This window comes from Miniopterus natalensis, chromosome 14 (assembly GCF_054644295.1).
Source record: "Miniopterus natalensis isolate mMinNat1 chromosome 14, mMinNat1.hap1, whole genome shotgun sequence".
NCBI lineage: Eukaryota > Metazoa > Chordata > Mammalia > Chiroptera > Miniopteridae > Miniopterus > Miniopterus natalensis.
In genome coordinates, this window is record NC_142094.1 from 26,871,400 (window position 1) to 26,892,573 (window position 21,174).

Genomic DNA, 21,174 nt, shown 5'->3' on the forward strand with positions numbered 1-21,174 from the left:
ACATAACTTTTAAAAGAATGGAACTCTCAAGATATTTTAAGAAGCTAGTTTATTTTGGTTTCATGTGTAGCAAGATGACACAAGAAAAAAACGTGACCTCTGCATGGTCATTTCATCTCATCTACTTCTGCCAGCTTCATCACCAAACACGTGAGCCCAACCCTACCCCTCGGCCCCACTGTCCCTGATTTCCTCAGGAGAGGCGGAATGCTGTTCCTCTGAACTTGTCACTCCCACAATTCCACACAATAAACCAAGTCTAAGCTTTAAACACACCCAGTGCTTACACTCAAATGTGTTTCCCTCCTACGCTCCTCTTGGCCTTCCCACCTTGGAGCACCCCTGGGCTCTGCAGAGGAGAGTGCCCACGCAGCGCTTCACCACCACGTGCTCCCGCCTGAGCATTTTTCATGTGTGCCAGGACAAGAAAAGGTTGGGAACACATTTAGAACTCAGGAACTTCCTTGTTCTTTCTCCTTAGTTAGAAGGGAACTGGGCTACAAAAACACTGAAGAAAATCTGTTACAAACCAAAGTAATCCTTTGACAGAATCTCTTCAAATTCACATTCAACACAGAAACCATATAAAACTTGCTTCTTAAGTACCAACCACATTCACCAAAGGTATAAAACACAATTACTTTATTGATTTCTTACAATCAAATACTGCCAACTAGCATTACTTCCACTCATGCATCATCAAAAACAAAAGGATTATTTCCTTGGTATTTTCAAATGATGCATTTATACAATAAACAAAAAAAGTTAGAACTTAAAATGCACCCTGATTAATTATGTAAACTGGTAATTTTAAAAAAGCATAACTAATAATTTGGTTCTTCATAAAATGGAAATTTAAATATTTCTCCTGATAGTCTTGAGGTTATCATTATGTTATGAGTAGTGCAAAGTGTGGCACACAGAGTTTCATCTAGAAAGGTGTCTTACACACCTTATTAAACAAATGAAATGTGCATAACAAAATGCATACAGTCAATGCATGATAAAAAGCATGTTTCAAATACAAGGCAGCCTCCAGGCCACCATATTATTTGTTTTGCATTATCATTTATGGCATTATAGATTACACATAACATACTTTCATACATTTTAACCCTGAAGATAAGAAAAATAATTGTTGCTTGAAAAAAATTATTCCAGGTAGCCATTTGGTTTGTGTCAGGAGAAAGTGAACCTCCAAGAGTTTAGTGTCTGCCAAGTCTGGAATCATTAGCTGGAGTCAGTAAGTCAGAGACGCGGCATATTTCACAGTGACCGTTTCCCGAGTCCTGGCAATGCCTCCTCTCCACAGCGCGCCAGATGATGAGGCATCTCCGGGATTACCCTTGCATGTGCTTTTTCCCTTTGTTTCTTCTAGATTAACTGTATTTCCTCTTCTCACCTCTTCTATGGCCTTCCATTTTAATTATTCATAAGTCCTTTCAGAATATCCTCGGAGAGTTCCATAAGGGGAAGTTCTGGAGATGGAAAATCCAAGGGAGGAAGATTGGGTATTGGAATATCCTTGGCTTTCCCAGTATTTGCTGCAAACTTCTGCCAGGTTGAAGAGGCTGTAGCAGTTTCTGAATGTGGTGGCAAGCTCCACAACTCTGACTTTTCTACAAAATCAGCATCTACATCTAGCTCCTTTTCTACTGGGCCTTTTAGAAGTCTGGCCTTTTCAGCCTTGAGTTGTTTATTTTCTTTCCTTAATCTTTCATTCTCAGCCATAAGGAATTCCACATGTCTCTTCAAATCTGTAATTTTGGTTGCCTGCTCCTCTATAATTGTTTTATCATCTTTTGGGGCTTTGCTTCCAATGCATGGTTCTATTGGCTCACTCTTTTGCTGAAGTAAAAATAGTAGTGTGTCTGGATCCCTGTCAAAGACCCTCTGAATTTCAGGCAGGCGTTTCTCAGTGGAAGGGCTGTACTTCTGAGAGAGAAGGCAGCTCTGGCCTTCCGCATCCTCAGCAGAGGGCTTGTGAGATGCCTGAAGCTGGGCAGCGGCATCCCTGTCAGTGCTCTGCTGGGCTTTCAGCCTCTCCTCCCGCTTGGCCCTCTTCCACCGCTCCTGAATGAGGAGGAGCTGTTTCATGTGGCTATCCCTCTGCAGTTCCAGTGAGAGATGCGCCTATCACACAGAAAGAAAGGTACAATTTAACATAAGTCTCTTCAGTAATGTCCAGCAAACAACTATTCCAAGATCCTCCTTTCTGAATGACCCAATAACAGTTAAAATTTATATACTATGTTTGGAATTCAACTGAACCTCAAAAACTTTTTCAAAATAACTAGCTCTTTCTAGGTAAGCTAATATTTTTATGTTAGCTTATGAATATAAACAAAACACCATTTATTTAGGAAGTCAGAAGTCCTATTCCAAATCAACATACTGAATCAGACCTTTTTTAAATGTGCCTTAACCCTCTGCAATGCCACTGATACTCAGATTGAAAACAGAAAACTTTCCTCTTTAGACATCAATTCTACAACTAGCTAAAAAAGTCTTTTCACTGACAGGGTGTTCAGAAGGCTCAGTGTACATCTCTCTATATTATGTGGCTAACAAGAGCAGTTCTATACAAAGGGAAGGGTGCAAGATAGAACACAACTTCTAGGTTCTCTTGGTTCAGTTTGAGGAATTGGTGTTTTTTCCTTGCCACTAATATCCCCTCACAGATAGGATCCCTTAATTTAATCAAACATTTACCAAGTACCTCCTATATACCTGCCACTTGTCTAATCAGGAAATCATCTTTGGATAAAGAGTTACTGTTCGATAAAGGTATTTTAAAAAGCTAGGGAGGCCCTCCCCAAACACAGAAGACAATTTAAAGCCATTGATGAAACAAATTTAAAAGTACCACAATTGCTTAGAAATTTAGGAAAAGGTAAGTTCAGATTTAAATTATCTTTGAGAAGCAAAGGGAGGGCCAACTGGTTTCCCCTTGCCCAGGCCTGCTTACTTATTGTGAGCTGCTGGTGAAATGAGCTTATTATCAGGAAAGGCCCTAAGAGGGGTCTCTAGGACACATTTGGCAAACTGAGATCTACAAGTAACCACTAGAAAACAAGGATAGAAGTTGCTGCATACCATACCTGGTATGTCTGGTACATCAACAGCAGTTCATTTAGTTTTAATTTCCTTTCTAAAGTATTCTTCTTTTGCCCATTTTATATATAGGGTGGGGCAAAAGTAGGTTTACAGTTGTGAATACATGAAAGTTTATCCTTGCATTGTTATTTATTAATTATTGTATTATTTTCCAAATGAACAACTGCAAACCTACTTTTGCCCCACACTGTATTTGCACTATATTGTGTTTTGAGAGGGGCCCAATGCTTTCTTTTATACACAAGTCAAGTCTTCATGAGAAAATCCTCCTAACCCGTGATGCAAATATTAAGAAAATGTCTCACCTGCTCAGACTGTGTTAGCTTCATGGCTTCAGAAAGATATGCTGGTTTAAAAAAAAGAGGCACATTAATATATGAGTGTTGTCATTTTGTAATTAACAAATCAAAGGAAGAGTTTTCATACTCCTCATGTGACAAAGAGAAATGATCTAAGCAGCAACTCTGCTATGCAGTTATCCTGTTCCTAAAAAGAAATAAGGTGGACAACCTTATTTGGTGCATGGGACAACGCTCCAACCACATAAGCCACACCAGCCGGGGCAGAAGGAGTTTGTTCTTTAAAACCCCTGTAGGTTTCACAATTAAGGAAGCCAAGATGGCCTATTCAGAAAATAGGATTGAGGAGGATTAAAATTTAACAAGAACCAGTCAAAACCCTATTATTTATTATGCTCACAAAAATATTAAGAGATGATTATCAATGACTTTTTAAAAAAATATGTTTTTATTGATTTTAGAGAGAAAGGAAGGGAAAGGGATAGAGAGAAACACTGATTGGCTGCCTCCTGAATGCCCCCTACTGGGGATTGAGCCCGCAACCCAGGCATGTGCCCTGACCAGGAATCAAACTGGGAATCTCTTGGTTCATGGCTTGATGCTCAACCACTGAGCTACACCAGCCAGGCTCCAATGACTTTTTTACTGACATGAATGCCTGGACTATCATTTGGGCCTTCTATAGAACTTTTATTAACTTGTTTCTAAGCTATGCCAGCAGCCTGCTAGGAATCAGGGAGTTAAAAGTGCTAAGAACTTGTTGACATTTATTGTAAGCAAGTTGTCAAACAGTATATAGTGTCATTGATGAGGACCATAAATGGGCAATAACTTAATAAACTTCTCTTTGATCTTAAGATCAATTCCTGGGTGACTTAATTTGTTTGAATTTAAATAGTTACTGCAAAAATCCATAATTTTCCTCTCTGCCCTGACTGCTAGAAAACTTAAGGCCAAGTTCTATCAAATATGCAAGAATCCACTGAGCATTTTGTCAACTAAACTAGTCCTCCCACATTTTATCTTTCTATGGATTCCTCATCTACTTGTTTTTAATTACATTTTATATTTTGTTGTAAGGCCTCTATATCCTGTCTAAACAAGACGAAGTATTATTATTATTATTTTTAAATATATCTTTATTGATTTCAGAGAGAGGAAAGGAGAGGGAGAGAGAGAGATATAGAAACATCAATGATGAGTCATTGACTGAGCCCGCAACCCGGGCATGTGCCCTGACCGGGAATCGAACCCTGATCACCTGGATCCTAGGTCCACGCTCAACCGCTGAGCCACACCCGGCCGGAGTATTATTTTTGCAGATACTACAAGGCACTGCTTTCTGTCTGGTGTTAACCTAAATGTTAACGATTTTCCAAGTTCATGAATTATAAGTGCTGTCTGCCAGGTTCCGCCACAGTATTTAAGACAGTTTAACTGCACCCTCCCTCCTCAACTGAAAGTGTTACTTGGGGAAATGAGACCTTCAGGCCTAGGTTCTTGTCTTCTTGAAGAAGTTAGGAAAATTCCAGAACAAGCAGGGTAGGGAAACTGAGACAGATAGTTAAACAGCAGTTTGTAGCTATGCAGTAAATCCTATCTTCCCTAAACCAGGGACACTTATAGGTAAATGGTTTGCACTTCTCCCAGCCAGAGGGTAAATAGCTTAAAACACCCTGCTCAGGGAGACAGATAACAGAAATCCAACTAATGCCATTTGCCAACCACAAAGAAGGACAAATTAAGAAAATAAATCTCATTTTGGCATATCAGCATAAAGCTGATGAAAATTCTATTGATCCACCTAACGCTTAGCCTTTAAAATCCCTGAAAATGAAGGTCCTAGCCACTCTCGCTCCAGGAAGCATGCCCGCACCATTCCCATCCCCTTCTCCTTCTCCTACAGGCACCTATCTACTAAACTTCAAAGGATCCCAGGAGACTTGCAACCAGGGGAGCAATAAGCAGGAGCAGCTCGTCCCAGGCTAACCCCCTGAACCTGTCTCCAAGGCTCCTTTTTCTCTGACTTCCCAATGAGCCAAAACAGCCTAGCCTAAGCTCTTATGTTGCTTCTTCTATGCCCTTTCTTGTGTTACTGCCCTAAATGTGTGTTTGCTGCGGTCAATAAATTCTTGCTTGACTTTTCTACACTTGTCTCTGGATTGAAATCTTTCCTTCAAGAAGACAAGAATTAAGGTCTCATCGTCAATGGTAACAAAAGCAGAGTTGGTTATACAGTTTCTGATCCAGTCATACTTACCTTTTTTCCTCAACTTTCTTTTATTCCTACGTTAAGTGTGTATAGCTGCACACATATTATTTCTTTTCCATTTGTTCATGTTTTACTGTTGAGACATTCTATCTATTGGTCTGACAGTGTAAATTTTCCTAGCCATTCCTCCCATTATGTCTGCATATATTTGTCTCCTTGCCTGAACTACAGTTTACTTTAAAATCTTTCTTAATAAATGGAACAATTTGGCAAAACCAAACTTAACTGGAATGCCTCCCTTTGTAGAACCTTAAAACTATAACATGAGAGAAGAGGATACCCAAGAACACTGAGCTGCCAAAGGGCAAAGAATTCAACAACAGTCACACTGTCATTTAAAGTATTTCCAAGATTTTGATTTAAAATCAGGACCTTTAAAAAAAGTTATTTTAAAAGAGAAAAATTTTTAATCTGATTGTACGGTCACGGATTTGCTCTAGTCATCAAAGGAACAAGTGCTCCAGCTCCATGATTGCAGAATTTAGGAAAGAGATATTTCACAAAAATGTAACAATTCTGGTTAAAATGCTTCCATCAATTATGACACAAGACTAATATTTAAAGTAAATATTAAGCAAGTGACAGGAAAAAGGGACTAAGAAAATCTGAAGAATCTATTACTTCTTAAAATAACATCATTCATTATTCTATCATGAATCTGGTACCAAAGTACAAATTGTACAGCCTATCTGGACACACAGCAAAATATTGACTCTGAAAGACAAAGACTAATCTGCTTTGAGTCATTTTCATGTCCCCACAGTCTAATGGGAAGGTAGGTGAAGACTTATTTTCAACCAAATACATAGAAACACTGTACTCTGAGGTCTGCTCATTTGAAATGTTCATTTTGAGTGCTAAGCATTATTAATGGATATTATCAATTTCCCATTTAAGGTTTTGTTCTTTTTGTGTGTGAAAGAAATGAAATTCACTTAGGGAACTGAACTGCAGAAAACTGTCATGTGAGAATTATACCAATCCAGTTACAGCTGCTAATCAAGGGTTTAAAACAATAGATTTTTCTAACAATACTAAATCCTTGGGAGTTTGTGTCCTCTTACCTTTTTTCATACTGGATGGTAAAATGTGAACAACTCCTCCTACCCACCTCCTGCCATGCTTAGACACCTTTTTTCTTCCTGAGATTTGGTGTCTCAGTTTATCTATCAAACGAATGCTCATATGCTCATTTCATCTAATTCAGCTACTGTCCACCTTGAGAGTAGATCCTACCTCTTCCCAACAGGAAAAAGAAATCAAATAAACTCTTTATTTCAACACATTTACAAAACAAACACTATCAAAACTTTACAAAGTATACAGGTTATGAGTCCTTAGCTATGTAATCTCAAGGTAAATTTTTAGTCTCAGAATTTCCTGTGGCCTTTGACAGCTCAACACAGAGGCCCCGTCTTTTGTCGTAAGTTTTCTCAGTTCAGGCTTTCCTTCTTATCAGTCTTTCTCATATGAACCTTTCCCTGTCAATCTCTAAAATGATTTCCAAATACTAAATTACCTCCTCTCAAAATACATCTACAGCCAGCGGACGTGGGTCAGCAGTTGAGCATCGACTTATGAACCAGGAGATCATGGTTCAATTCCCAGGCAGGGCACATGCCCAGGCTGTGGGCTCCATCCCCAGTAGGGGGCATGCAGGAGGCAGACGATCAATGACTCTCATCACTGATGCTTCTCTCTCTCTCCCTCTCCCTTCCTCTCTGAAATCAATAAAGATATATTAAAAAAAAAAAAATACATCCACATTTCCCAAAACACCACTGTCACAAGCCCTAGATGTCAATTTACAAAACACTGAGCTCATTCCAACCACATCAATTTTCAAACTAGCATTACACTGACAACTCCACACTGAAATGCAACACAAGGATTTTATTATTTTTTTAAATATGTCTATTGATTTATGAAAGAGGAAGGGAGGGAGGGGGGAGAGAGAGAGAAAGAAACATCAATGATTAGAGAGTCAATGACTGGCTGCCTCCTGCATGCCCTGTACTGGGGATCAAGCCTACAGCCCCAGCATGTGCCCTGACCAGGAATCAATCTGAGATCTTCTGGATCATAGGTTGATGTTCAACTACTAAGACACGCCAGCTGGGCCACAAGGCTATTTTTAACCAAGATTTAACTCCCAATCAAATTGGCTCATAAGTTCTATCTCCATAATTAAAGCTTTTGGGATCCAACAGGCTGCCTCTATCTTTCTACTCCTGAGAATGTTACAGAACTTAGGTACAGAGAAAGGGAGGTGTTTAAAGCCCAACATTAGTTTTAAGTCTTCTAATAAAGACATGGATGTAGGTTAGGAATGAAAAATACTTTTCTCCCTTCTATATATTCAGAATATCCTACTGTTCAACGCATAACATATGCTAATCACTCCATCTTAACATATGTTATAGATGTATAACCATGACCACCGTGGGTTATTTAACTAAAGGTGTCATTTCACTGTGGCATTCATCCACAACATGGTTTTCTTAAATAGTATATAGTACATTATTATTTCTGTATAGTGACTACAAATTTAACAATCTGATTCATAACAAAACAGACTTTAAGATTTAAAGAGCACGAGCTACCAAGTTTAATGTTGTATAAAGCCCCCATAAAACTCATCATAAAAATTCACAAAGATTTATGAGGTACATACTATGTGCTCAGCTCTATAGCCGAAACGGTACACGTCAATAACAAAAATTTCTTTAAAAAAAGACTTTAAATGTTGTCTGAAATCAGTGATTTATAGGCAAAAATCACTGACATGAGGACTTATCCAAACCAGTGTCCACAGTGTCTCATTTTTCAGCAGTAAGGTAACACAGGAGGGGCTGATTCTGCCCAGAAAGAACATGGCTCTGGTCATCACGCTGGCCTAGAGGGAAAGGAAAGTGTCTTCTTCTAGCAGACAGACCATAAGGCTTGCTCTAAGAAAGGTGGCTACACCCATTTTGGATGAAGCATGAATAAAACAGCCCCTTCCCCAAAGCTTTTAGGTTTACTCATCCAACAAAAACCTGTACAAAACACACCCCGAAGATCTATTCCTGAGTTCAACATATGCTAGGTTATATAACTGGGATAAAATTAGGTATTTGATAAAAATCCAAATATTCTAAATTTTATACCTAAAAGAAACCTATCACCAGCACAATATTATAAGCATAAATGTACAGATGAAATATTCAGAAGGGAAACTAAAGAAAAACCACAGGAGTTTTGATGCGTCTTGTATTATCAACATCTCAGACAACAGAAACTCAGTGAAAATTAATTGGTTGGAATTAAACTAGTTATTACTTTCAGAACCCAAAATAGCTAACTATTTGAAATCCAGACTCCTTTTCTATAATAACTAAGATGTACTGGCGGACTTCTGGAAATCACTTGTGTCTTTAAGGATCTTCAGGCTCAGAAAGCTGTATCCAGGAATCATTTACCAACATGGCAGGTGCAATTTTCATGGTTTAGAAAGAAGGCTGGGTTAGAAGGAGCTGGAAAATCCAACATACTCAAAAAATAATGAAAGCTGATGTTCCACTGGGTCAGTCGGGTCAACCTTGTATATGCGCAAGACAACAACATACTACTACTATGACTTTCATTCAAAATAAAGGGTTGACAGATACTGGAGGAAAGAAACTGCCCTACAGTTTTAGATTCAGTATTTCTTAAAAATACTCACCTGTAGCCTTTTTGTGACAAGAAATAGCCTCCTCGTATTTCCCAGCAGCTAATAAACGATCTGCTCGTCTGCTCTGCTGATGAGCCTAGAAGACAAACATTTCTAAGTTCCTCTGAATCATAAAAAAAGACATGACTTAAAAAACCCCAAAAACGACCTTTTAAGAAAATAAATAATACTGTTTGTTGCCACACTAAAGCCATTTATGGCTGGCTGTAACGGAAAATCTAAAGGGTAGTTCCTGAACTATACAGCATCTGAAAGGATGGGCCACTTCTCTCAACTCTACTAATAAACCATCAAGGTTAATACCAGGCACTTGAACTCCTCCAGTGATCCACATTCTTCCATTCTTCAGAGATTAACCAAGAGTTACCATCATAGATTGTTACTCAAAAGGTGTGTTTTCTTAAGAAGTTCCTTTCAAAACAAGAGTTATTTTGTAGACACTTTTACTAGTTTGTATAGTTTAAAAACTATAATCAAGAAATTACTTATCACACAGTAAAATCCAAGTTTCTCTTGTATAACTCATTCTTCCCTTTCAACCTTAAAGTTACTATTTATGTTTTTAAAATATAAAATGTGTACATTGTACAGTTGAGTAATTAACGATACCTTTATTTAATATTATGGTGGAGATTTAGGTACAACTCACCAAAACAAAGACAAACTCAAAAGTTCTGAAAGCAAATAACTAAAGTGCCCCTGAATGTAAAGGTAAATGGATTAGTCACTGGGCTCCTTACCCTCTGTTATACTTTAAGAATTACCACCACTTTGAAAATATTGTTTCCCTCCCTTTTAAGAGTTCCAACAGACTCAGAGGGGTTATATCTTAATAAAGTTAAACAATTATCAGGCAAGGAGAAAGACAAACAACAAGTCTTCTAGCTACTATAATGTTTTCCTCATTAACAAACTCACAGATGCCTTAGCAAAGCTTCTTTAAAAAAAGTGAAAAGCACTGCACTCCTGTGTTCAGAGCAGCATTACTCAAAACAGTCAAAAGGTGGAAGCAACCCAAATGTCCATCAATAGATGAATAAACAAACCGTGGAATATATATACATATATATACACACACACACACACACACACACACACACACATATATATATATATATATATATACACACAATGGAATATTATTCAGCCTTAAAAAGGAAGGAAATTGACCCATGCTACAGCATGGATGAATTTTGAAGACATTAAGCTAGTAATGAAATATAAAATAAGTCATTTACAAAAAGACAAATGCTATATGATCCCATCTATATGAAATATCTAAAGTAGTAAAACTCACAGAAACAGAAAGTAGAATGGTGATTGCCAGGGGCTGGGGGGTGAGAAAAGCGAGTTGTTTCAAGGGGTGTAGTTTCAGCTTTGCAAGATGAAAAGTTGTGGAGCTCTGTTTCACAACAATGTGAATATACTTAATGCTACTGGACTGGATCCTTAAATACTAAAAAAAGGGTAAATTTTATGTTATGTGCACTTTAACTCTATTTTTGAAAAAAGCAAAAAGCAAGTGTTTTGTCAGGGGTAAAGTGAATAATCTAGCATGCTTTGGAAAAAAACATGCCACTGATGCGGCATAAAAAATACTTCAGAGAATCACTTTGCAACTGAGACTACAAACTTGTTCTCTAAGTCTCAATTTACTCCTGAAAATAATGGATAACAGTAAGTGACTAGGTGCTTAAAATAATTTTAACCCTGGAGTCTTGGACTGAGCAAAAAATATGTTCTGAACCCAGCTTATCTTATAGTGCCCAGAAATATTACAGATCTTTTGGGAAGACAATGTACATGATGAAGGAAGGTAAGTTATGGTGAACATGATTTCTCTGAGGAATGTGTTCAGATAGTATAGTTAAAGCAAGTGGCACTCAATCAACAAGGTTCTACATGAAGAAAAAAAAAAGGATTAAAAGGGGTAAATCTGCAGGTGTCTTTACTTCCTGAGCTTTGAAAGATGCCCTATAAAAGACAAACCTTCTCTGAAATCCCAAAGTACCTCCTATGGATGACACAGTGCAGAACTAGCCCTACCAAGAACCCAGGGCTCTTGACTCAAGTCCTGCTCACCCACTAAACTACTGAAGTTATTTCATCTTTCATGGCCTGTTTTCTCACCTGTAAAATGAGAGTTGGGCCAGATTTGTGCTTTTCAAGTTTTAGTGGAATATAAATTACGTGGGAATGTGGTTAAAATGCCAATTCCTACTCAGTAGGTCTGGAGTAGGGCTTCAGATTCTACCAAGGTGAAGCTGAGGGCTACTGAACACACTTTGAGATGCAGAGACGAGCAGCTCTCTGAGGTTACCTCACTCTAATCTTATGCCTCTATCATCTGCTGTCTTTGATGGCATCAACCACTTTCTACCTTGTACTGTATTTTTGAAGCTCCCAATTAAACTTGAAGCTCTGCAATAACAGAATAAATTGTTTCACCAAAGAAACAAAAAGTTCTCAAGTGGTGAGAACTGGACCTCATGGCTCTCCCCACGTCCCTTCAACTTCCCCATGTAATGTCCAATCTCTGGTCACTATGCAATTTCGGAGCTACGTCTCAGTTAAAAACACACACCTACTCTAGGCTATCTGGCACCACAGCAATCAAATCCCCTATTTAAAAATACAGTTCTCAGTAGGTTCTTGTTAGATACTCAGAAAGTGCAAACTCTGGATAAAGCTTAACTGCCTAGGCTCAAATCTCAGCTTGAACACTTATTAGATACATGAACTGACTTCTTCACTTCCTGAGTTTTTGAATTTCTAAAATGAGTGTGTTGTGAAAATTAAACTAGTTAAAAGACAATAAAAACATTGAAGGCACCTGCCATCAAAAAGTTTACAATGTAGGCCTTGGCCGGGTGATGAAAAACTGGGCAGAGGATGTGAACAGACCTTTTCCCAAAGGAAACATACAAATGGTCAACAGGTACATGAAAAGACAATCAGAATCATTAATCATCAAGGAAAACAAATCAAAACAAGATGCTACTTCACATCTCTCAGAATGGCTACTGTCAAAAAGACAAGAAATAACAAGTGTTGGCAAGGATGTGGAAGAAAAGAAACCCTGTGCACTATAGGTGGGAATGTTAATTAGTGCAGCCACTACGGAAAACAGTAGGGAGGTTGCTCAAAAAATTAAAAATAGAACTGCCATTTGATGCCTTATCAGATATGTAATTTGCAAATATTTTCTCCCATTTAGTAGGTTTCCTTTTCATTTGTTGATAATTTCCTTTGCTGTGCAGAAGCTTTTAGTTTGATGCAGTCCCATCAGATATTTTCTTGATACGTTTGTGGGTTTTTTTGTACTTATTTTCTTTGCTTCTCTATCCATAACTGTGATAAACAGCTTCTGATATGGCTCCCAAAGCCCCTGCTTCCTAGTATTCACACCCTTCCTCAAATGTGGGCTGGACCTAGTGACTTGCATCTAAAAAACAGAATATAGCAAAGGTGATAGGATGTCACTTCCAGGATTAGGTTACAAAAGACTGTGACTTCCATCTTGGGAAGTGACTCAATCTTCCTTGCTCACTTTAATGACACCAGTGGTCATGTTGTGAGCTGCCCTATAGAAAGGCTCACACAGAGAAAATGAAGGTGGCCTGCCAACAGTCAGCAAAGAACTGAAATCCTCAATCCATAAGTACTCAAGGAACTGAATCCTGCTATCAAACCTATTAGTGAGCTAGGAAGGAGCTCCTGCCCCAGTGAAGCCTTCAAGTAGCACTGTAGCCCCAGCTGACACCCTGACCGCAGCCCTGTGGATCCTGAAGGAAAGGACCCAGCTAAGCCATGCCCTATTCCTTACACACAGAAACTGTGAGATAACAAATGGGTGCTGTTTTAAGGGGCTAAAGTTTGGGATAATTTGTTATATAGCAATAGATAACATAATAATATGACATCTCTGTCATTTATTCTAAGCTGCCTCAAATTCTACTGGGAAATAGATAATGTTTAAACAGAGAAAGCAGTGACTGGCCAATCCTCATGGGGCTGTGATACCCTATCACTGAATAATGAATATTAGATTCCCTGACACCACAATCTCATATTTAAGTATTTTCTGACAGAGTTTACAATAGTCTGATTTAATTTTGGTTTGAGAATCTCTTGAAAATTTGGACTTCTGATCCACCTATGATGGAGCAGGTGGCATTGGTCTACCCTTCAGCTGTAAACAACTATAAAGCTGGACAAAATATAAAAACGGCAGTTAACAGATATTGAACAAAAAATAACAGGTTGCATTTTCAAGAAAAGGGAAATGCACAAGTTATGAGACCTACATTCATCCTAGCTTTCTTTCTGAGGACATTTTCCAAACTGGAGTGCAGGAAAATAAAACCCAAGCAAAAGGCAGTATCTCACTGGGCAGAAGAGATGGAGACTGGAGCCAAAAGGCTGGAATTTGAGGAGATTCCAGGATTGGAGGGAACTGCAGTAGAAACACCCTAAAAATATACATTAAAAAAAATCTTCCAGGTCTTTGGCCAATGTCCTAAGCTCCATGAGAACAGGGCAAAATTCCAGCAGGCCAAGCAGAAGCTCCGAGCAGAGATTTCAGAGGCCACACAGTGCCAGGAAGACAGGTTACAGTTTGCGCCTAGAAGTACTTTGGTGAAAACCTGGTACTTTCACCTGAGAACCCAGAGAGGTCAGCCCTGAGAGTAAGGACCACATTGTAGGTATTATGGGTAAAACTAAAATAGGCCCACCCTAATAAAGCCTAAAATAAACCTAGACTGGATCAAGGTGATCTATCAGTATTCTAACTGCCAACCAGAACAAAACTTTACACTCTTTAGAGGAAGATGACAAATTCAGAGTCTCTACAACGTATCATCCACAATGTGACATACAATAAAGTTACTAGGTATGTGAAGTAAGTAAAAGTAACTGATACAGAGAAAGACAACAGAAACAGACTCAGAGATTATCCATATAATCTTGGAATTAACAGCAAGAAGCTAAAAACAAAAACAAAAAACTATGCTTAAGGTGTTAAAGAAAACAGAGAAAGAGGACACAACAGATGAAAAGAAAACTAGAAACATGGGATGAAAGTTCTATAAGAATAGGAACTTTGTCCTATTCACTGTTGAATCCTTGAAGTCCAGAATAGCACCTGATACATAGTAATTACACATATTTGCTGGCTAATTGGATGGAAGGATGAAAGAGGTTGTGTTGAGGGTTGGTAACAAAACCAAAGACTGGTAAATGCCAAAAGAACACTACTATACTTCTGAAAAAATATGAGAATAAAACTATGCATTAAAGTCTAAAATAAATAACTACATATATACACATATACAGACATACATGGAGAGGGGGGAGAAAGAGAAAGGGGGGGAAAGAGTCAATCACTGGTACACTTACTTCATTCACTATTTTAATCCATCCAATCTCTAGGACATTTTAACCAGAATTTTCCTACTCCCTCAAGTAAAAATGAAGGCACAATACTATAAAATGTTCTAAAACTTTTATAAAGTTAAAACAGCTTCAGACTTAGTAATGTCTTACTCTGTGTACTCTGTACAAATTTCTCCTTTGCTGAATCCTCCTCAGAAACAACCAGCACTTTCCACATGCCCCACTTCTCTCTGTGAATTGCTCTTCTTCCTAGATAATAGACATTTCTGTGGGAGTTGCCAAATTCTTACATTACCTTGTCCCCTGACCACCTAACAATCTGTTCCATCAGATTTTCAAATTTAGGACTAGAGGGTATGTCACAAAAGTTTTAAGTGGTTTTAACTAATGCAACATTCAGGAGTTGGCCAGGTAGAAAATGTAGGTCTGCAGAGAGGAAAAATCTGATTATCTTTGAGTCCCAGGTCCCATATGTTCTTAGACCCACCTACATTGTGGCCCTACCCTTCCTGCACCTTTCTGTTGATTCCAATATATTATCCCAAATTAGCTTAAGCGAATATGAAATGGATTTCTATCACCTGCAACTGACAAAAATCCTAACTACAACTGGATTACTAAGTGACAGCCTTCACCAAAAAGTCCATTCTACTTCTATATGCTAACTGCTTAAAAAATACAGGTTCAATGGTGTCTTCTTTCCCAAAGGAAAACAGTATTACTTTCTATTATTTTTCATATATTTCTGTGTCCCTGGGGAAAGTTGAATGTAAAGATGAAAAGAAAAGGAATGCCATACCAAACAATACCAACAAAGGTGGAAGAGGAAAATTTAATGTACTCCTGAACTTTGTCATAGGGTCTTCAGTGGAGGAGAAATCTCATTCACTCTCCCTTTCTCAATCAATTCACTGAGTCTCCTATTGGCAAGTACTATCTCCTAAAAGTAAGTTCTAAATTAACCGTCTAACTAATGTAATTCAATTATCACTAAGATAACTGCTCAAGTGTTAGAAAAGTCCAGGAAGATGTGTTTTTGATTCTAAGGATCAATTTCTCCCACACACAGCTCTGCTGCATCTTTTTTCTTCCTTAAGTTTCCAGTTTAGCTTGCTTTTTTTCATAACCACCACCATCTGTTGTGAAGACAAATTACAGGATTCAAGCCACTAGTGAGCTGTGAAATCAATTTAGTGGATCACGACAGCATTTTTTAAAATTCCAATAGTAAATATTAGAGTATATCAAATATAGCACCATACACACATACACACACACGTGTTGTGTATATGTATCATACACGGCATCATATAAAATAAACTTTCAGTTTTGTTTTGTTTTGGGTGAGATTTATGAGGGTCCCCACATTTTACACAATTCCAGGAGATACATACATAATGCGGCAGCTCTGTAGTAATATTCACATATGTATGTGTGTACTGGTCATTATGAAAAAAATCTCACTGTGAATCACAGTCAAAACAAATGGGCAAACACTGATCTAATAGAAAGATCAATATTTTACTTAGAATCTCGCTTTCAAATCCCACTATCATCACTTACTCTGCATTTCTTTTTTAAACAGCAGTGGTTTTAAAATTTTTTAAAGTTTTTATTTATTGATTTTTAGGGAGGGAGGGAGGGAGGGAGAAACTTCAATTTGTTATTCCAATTATTTATGCATTCATTGACTCTTTTTTTTTTTTTTTAATCCTCACCCAAAGATATTTTTTCCATTACTTTTCAGAGAAACTGGAAGGGGGGGAGAGGGGGGAGAAGGAGGGAGACAGGGAGGGAGACAGGGAGGGAGGGAGGGAGAGAGAGGGAGAGAAACACTGCAATCGAGGTACATGCCCTTGTCCACAACTTAATCCGGGACCCTTCAATCCAAAGGCTGGCGCTATAACCACGGAGGCAAACCGACAGGGCCACTGGTTGACTCTTGTATGCGCTCTGACCAGGAATCAAACCTGCAACCTTTAGCCTATCAGGACAATGCTCTAACCAACTGAGCTACTCGCCAGGGCCCTTACTCTGCATTTCAACGTCTTCATCCATAAAATGGGGAATACCTCATATAGTACTAAAAAACAAAAAAAACCACAATATATAAAGTGTCTGATACCAACCCTAGCACTTAGTAATTGTCAGATAAGTCTTAGTGGTCTTTCCCCAGAGTGTTTCCATTAGCCCAATCTAGCTTGTGACACAGGATGAATTTTCCTTGAAATTTCCAGGGCAACAAGGAAAACATTCACAGTCTTAATTCTCCCTAACCTTAAATATTTTACTGCTGCCCTGACGAGTGTGGCTCAGTGGTCGGAGGGTCCACCAATGCACCAAGGGTCACGGGTTCAATTCCTGGTCAAGGGCACATACCTGGGTTGCAGGTTCAATCCTGGGGCCAGTTGGAGTGCCTGAGGGAGACAACTGATTGATGTCTCTCTTACATGGAAATTTCTCTCTCCCCCCCCTTCTTCCTCCTTTCTCATAAAAAAAAAAAAAAAAAAAAAATCAATGGAAAAAATATCCTTGGGTGAGGATTAACACTACCAAAAAAATTTTTTATTGCCAATATAATAAACATGGAATAATTACAAAGATTCTAAGTATGTACAAGGCCATTCTTTGGACCATATCTGATTCCTTTTCTTAGATGAGAAAAACTGACCACTCTAGAGGGAAGCTCAGTTACTCAACAAACATATTCTCAGCACTCTTAAGAGACAAACATGTAGAGAACAACTGTGGCCGTGCAGTCACATGGACTCTATCCTTTGAGTGTGCAGAGTAGGTAAGCAAAGCATGAGCAAGTCATGTGTAAATTAAGGTCTGACATCACTTCCTAAATAGGCAGCAAACAAACCAAAGAACTAGAAATTATCTCACAAATTCTGACATTTGCTACCAGCACTCACGTTAAAATTAAATGTATCCAAAGAAATGTCTAAATATAAACTAATTTTCTGTTATAATTTTTCCATATTAAAAGCTGACAGAAAAAAAACAACTGGTGAAACAAAACTTATTCAGAGTGCAAGGACTAGCTATTTTCCGCCCTCAATGGAAATATGATTTATCTTCTTTTTCTTCTGACCAACTTCAAAAACCAGAGAACTAGAACACAGTACCTGTACTACATATTAAAATGACTATTTCAGCCCTGGCCAAGTAGCTCAATTGGTTAGACTGTCAACCTGACATGCCAAGGTTGCGGGTTCATTCCTGGTCAGGGCACACAGAAGAATCAACCAATGAATGTATAAATAAGTGGAACAACAAATCGATGTTTCTCTCTCTCTCACCCCCATCCCTTATTCTCTCTCTCTAAAAATCAATTAAAATTTTAAAAATAAAATCAAATGACTATTTCAACCTATTCTCTTCCATAACCTAAAAACTCACTGTGATAAAATAAGTCTACAGGCCCTTACTGCAAACCTAACAAAAGAATCAATACTAGAGGCACTAAATAAATGTTGACACAGAATATACAGTTCAATATAGATAAGAACCACAGTAAAATGAAAATGATGAGTACATTAATGTAGAAGCACTGCAAAACATCATGGTATCACAGTAAGTTGTGATCCGTAAAGTATTTGAGTCCCTGGTCTAAGTAATTACTTAATTTCTCTCAGCCTACGCTTACTTATCTGTAAAACAAGGAAGCAGTTCTTCCTAAATTCCAATGATGCTCTGAGGACACATGATTATAAATCTATGTACTGTAAAAGTCCTTATACAGTGAATTTGGACTACACTATATCATTAGAAAAAGCTTGTATATACTACTGAGATTTTCAAAGGCACTCATTAAACCAAAGCATTGAGAACTATTTCGCATGTTGAATCAACTGAATACAAAGTTGGATATCGGTTCACATAAAAGAATGTGATAGTCTTCAAAAACAACACAAACAAAAATTCAGTTTTGTAAAACTGAGTGACAACTTCAGAGGCCTGTCAGAGGCCTGTCATTGGTACTTAACAGCAGTCAAAATGATTCAAGTGTTAATCTCTGTTCCACTGTTATCTTCCGATAAACAGCTAGAACTCAGGTGTTTCAAATCTCAAATGGTTTAAGAATTCAAGATGCCAAATTTCTAATACATGCCTACAAATTTTATGACTGGATTATCAAATTTTGCTAGCCTGCTTAACAAGACTGGATTCAAAATTCTCCTCTATAAAAAGGGAATACTATTACCACCACTTAACTAAATTTTCCGAAACTGGTGATTCTCCTGCTCCATCTACAACTCTCACCCAGTTCCAGTCTTCTCAGAAGCTACCACACACTAGTGGGAGTTGGCTGCACCCTGCAGCCAAATAAAGTAAAGCTAACTGGAACTAAACCAATGGTCATTTTGCAAGGACACTTGGAACTTTGGAGCACTTTGTAAACTGCTGGTTATTTCTAATATTCCTGTTAAGTTTCAATATTGAGCCATCCATTATATTTCACTACAAACTGTATGTCACCTTAATAACAAGAAAAGTGCAAGACATTTCCCTGGTTTTCAAAAAGCTCACAAATCTAGTCCAATTCTTTTTATGTGTAAACAACTCCTTCCAATGGGGGAAGGGATCAACTTAATAAAACTGGGAGGCGCTTGTCAGAGAAGCTACCTGGCACCAGTCAATTGGGAACCACAGCTTTAGGTCCAGTCCTAGAATCTTAAGCTTTTCAAGCTTAACAAGCCCAAACCTTTATTTTACAAGTGAGGTTTTAAATTAAGGGTATATGTTCTGGTTATTACAATAGCTAACTCTTACACTGTACCAGCTAGTATTCTAAGCCCTTTATAAGCTATTTGTTACTTTAACCCTCACAACAAACCAAGAGTGAGGTCAATTAATCTGCCCAAGGTCACACAGCTTTTGAGTGATAATGCCAGAATTCAAATTCAAGCAGTCTAGCTCCAGAAAAAAATACACTCTTCAATCACCAGGTTCTACTGCTTCTCTATAGAAAGGTTTAAATCCAGCTCAGGGCTCTTCCACAACCCTAGGGATCAGAGTTCCAACTGAGGAATTAATTCTCCAAATGTCCATCATTGCGACTCAATTTCAAACTTGTGACCCTTAAAAGTTCCTTCCGTCTGCAACCTTTAAGTAATCTGACTTTTGCATCCAAAACAGGTGCTCTCTGGGAAACCATAAGATGCAGTGGCCAGTCAGGAAATAACGTGTTTCTCGTTGTTGCTTAAACCGCAACACCTGAAATGCCTAGAAACATAATAAAGGGACTATCAGCACTTTTTCTGAGAAAGGCAAACATCTACCGTATTTTCATGATGCCTAAAGTGATGAAACACAGCTACCAGGGAAGACCCTGTCTTTCTCTCCAGCTGTCTCCAACTTATTCGAGAAGGGCGACTTTCAGCGTATGCATCTGAATGGAGATGAGAAATGGAGCAAGGGAAAAACGGGGGTGAGAAGGGGTATTACTCCTCTCCAAAGCGGGCCGGCTCAGAGTTCAGACCCTCTGTGTTAGAAGTTGAATCCAGTATTACACACCATTTCTGCCCTGACCGGTTTCAGTGCCTCTCCAGGCTGCAGGGAGGTGTTTACGTGGCGCTTGGAGGCATATCCTCGGGCCTGAAGCGGCAGCCCCGGCCGGTGGAAGCCCCTCGCTCAAGGCCCTGCGGCGGGGGGCGCACAGACGCGGCGGGAAACGGACTCCGGAGTTAGCCAGGGATCCCTGAGGGGTCAACGTCTGGGACCGCTCGCCCGGAGCCGCCGTGGGGCCACGCCCGCCTGCGCCCCCCAGCCCTTAGTACCACCTCTGCCAAACCCGCCTCCGGGCCTCGAGGGTCAGCCGGCACCAAGGCGACCAACCGGACTCCTGAGGCCAAGGAGCCCGAGGGAGGACGCGACCCTCTGCGGGCCACTCACCAGGTTGAGGGGTCCTTCCATTACTTCCATAGACCCCGGAGTAAGAGGCGGCCTGAGCGAGGGGAGCGACGGCGCCTAAGCACATGGAGGAGAACAGCAGGGGAGCGCGAAGCAACGGCAGCGTCGGCGGCTCCTCTCCGCGCCCCGGGAGCCAGCCGAGGGAGCAGAGGGAGCAACAACCGAGCCACTTCCTCCTCCGGCGCCGCGGGCCCGCCCCTGCGCCGGGCCACGCACGCGTCATGACGTCACATGCGGTGGTTCAAGGTGGGAGTGAGGACGGGTTGTGGGTGGGGCTCAGGGAAGGCGAGTCGCGGGCTTACGTACACTTTCTCGCGGTCCGTCTTTCCTCTCGCGAGAAGCTTGTGTTCAGCTTTCGAAGGCTCTGCCGTGGTCACGTGAGGAGGCGTAGCCTTGTTGGAACTTAGTGGCTGTTGGCTTTTTGCAGAATCCTTCCAGCTTGACTTTTCCCAGAT

The 21,174-nt window shown here is 39.4% G+C and overlaps 1 protein-coding gene across 2 annotated transcripts; it reads right to left on the reverse strand.

Annotated features, from left to right (window-relative positions):
- Window positions 1-627: 627 nt before the first annotated feature.
- Window positions 628-20,821, reverse strand: NRBF2 (nuclear receptor binding factor 2). Of its 2 annotated transcripts, XM_016220837.2 has the most exons (4): window positions 20,702-20,815; window positions 9,395-9,479; window positions 3,423-3,463; window positions 628-2,133 (listed from the first exon to the last, which is right to left on the reverse strand). In XM_016220837.2, exons 1-4 carry the CDS (start codon window positions 20,729-20,731, stop codon window positions 1,423-1,425), a joined length of 867 nt encoding a protein of 288 aa, XP_016076323.2. In that variant the 5' UTR covers window positions 20,732-20,815; the 3' UTR covers window positions 628-1,422. The 2 variants fall into 2 exon arrangements, with proteins under 2 accessions (XP_016076323.2, XP_016076324.2); XM_016220838.2 differs by lacking the exon at window positions 9,395-9,479 and having other exon boundaries at window positions 20,702-20,821.
- Window positions 20,822-21,174: the final 353 nt, after the last annotated feature.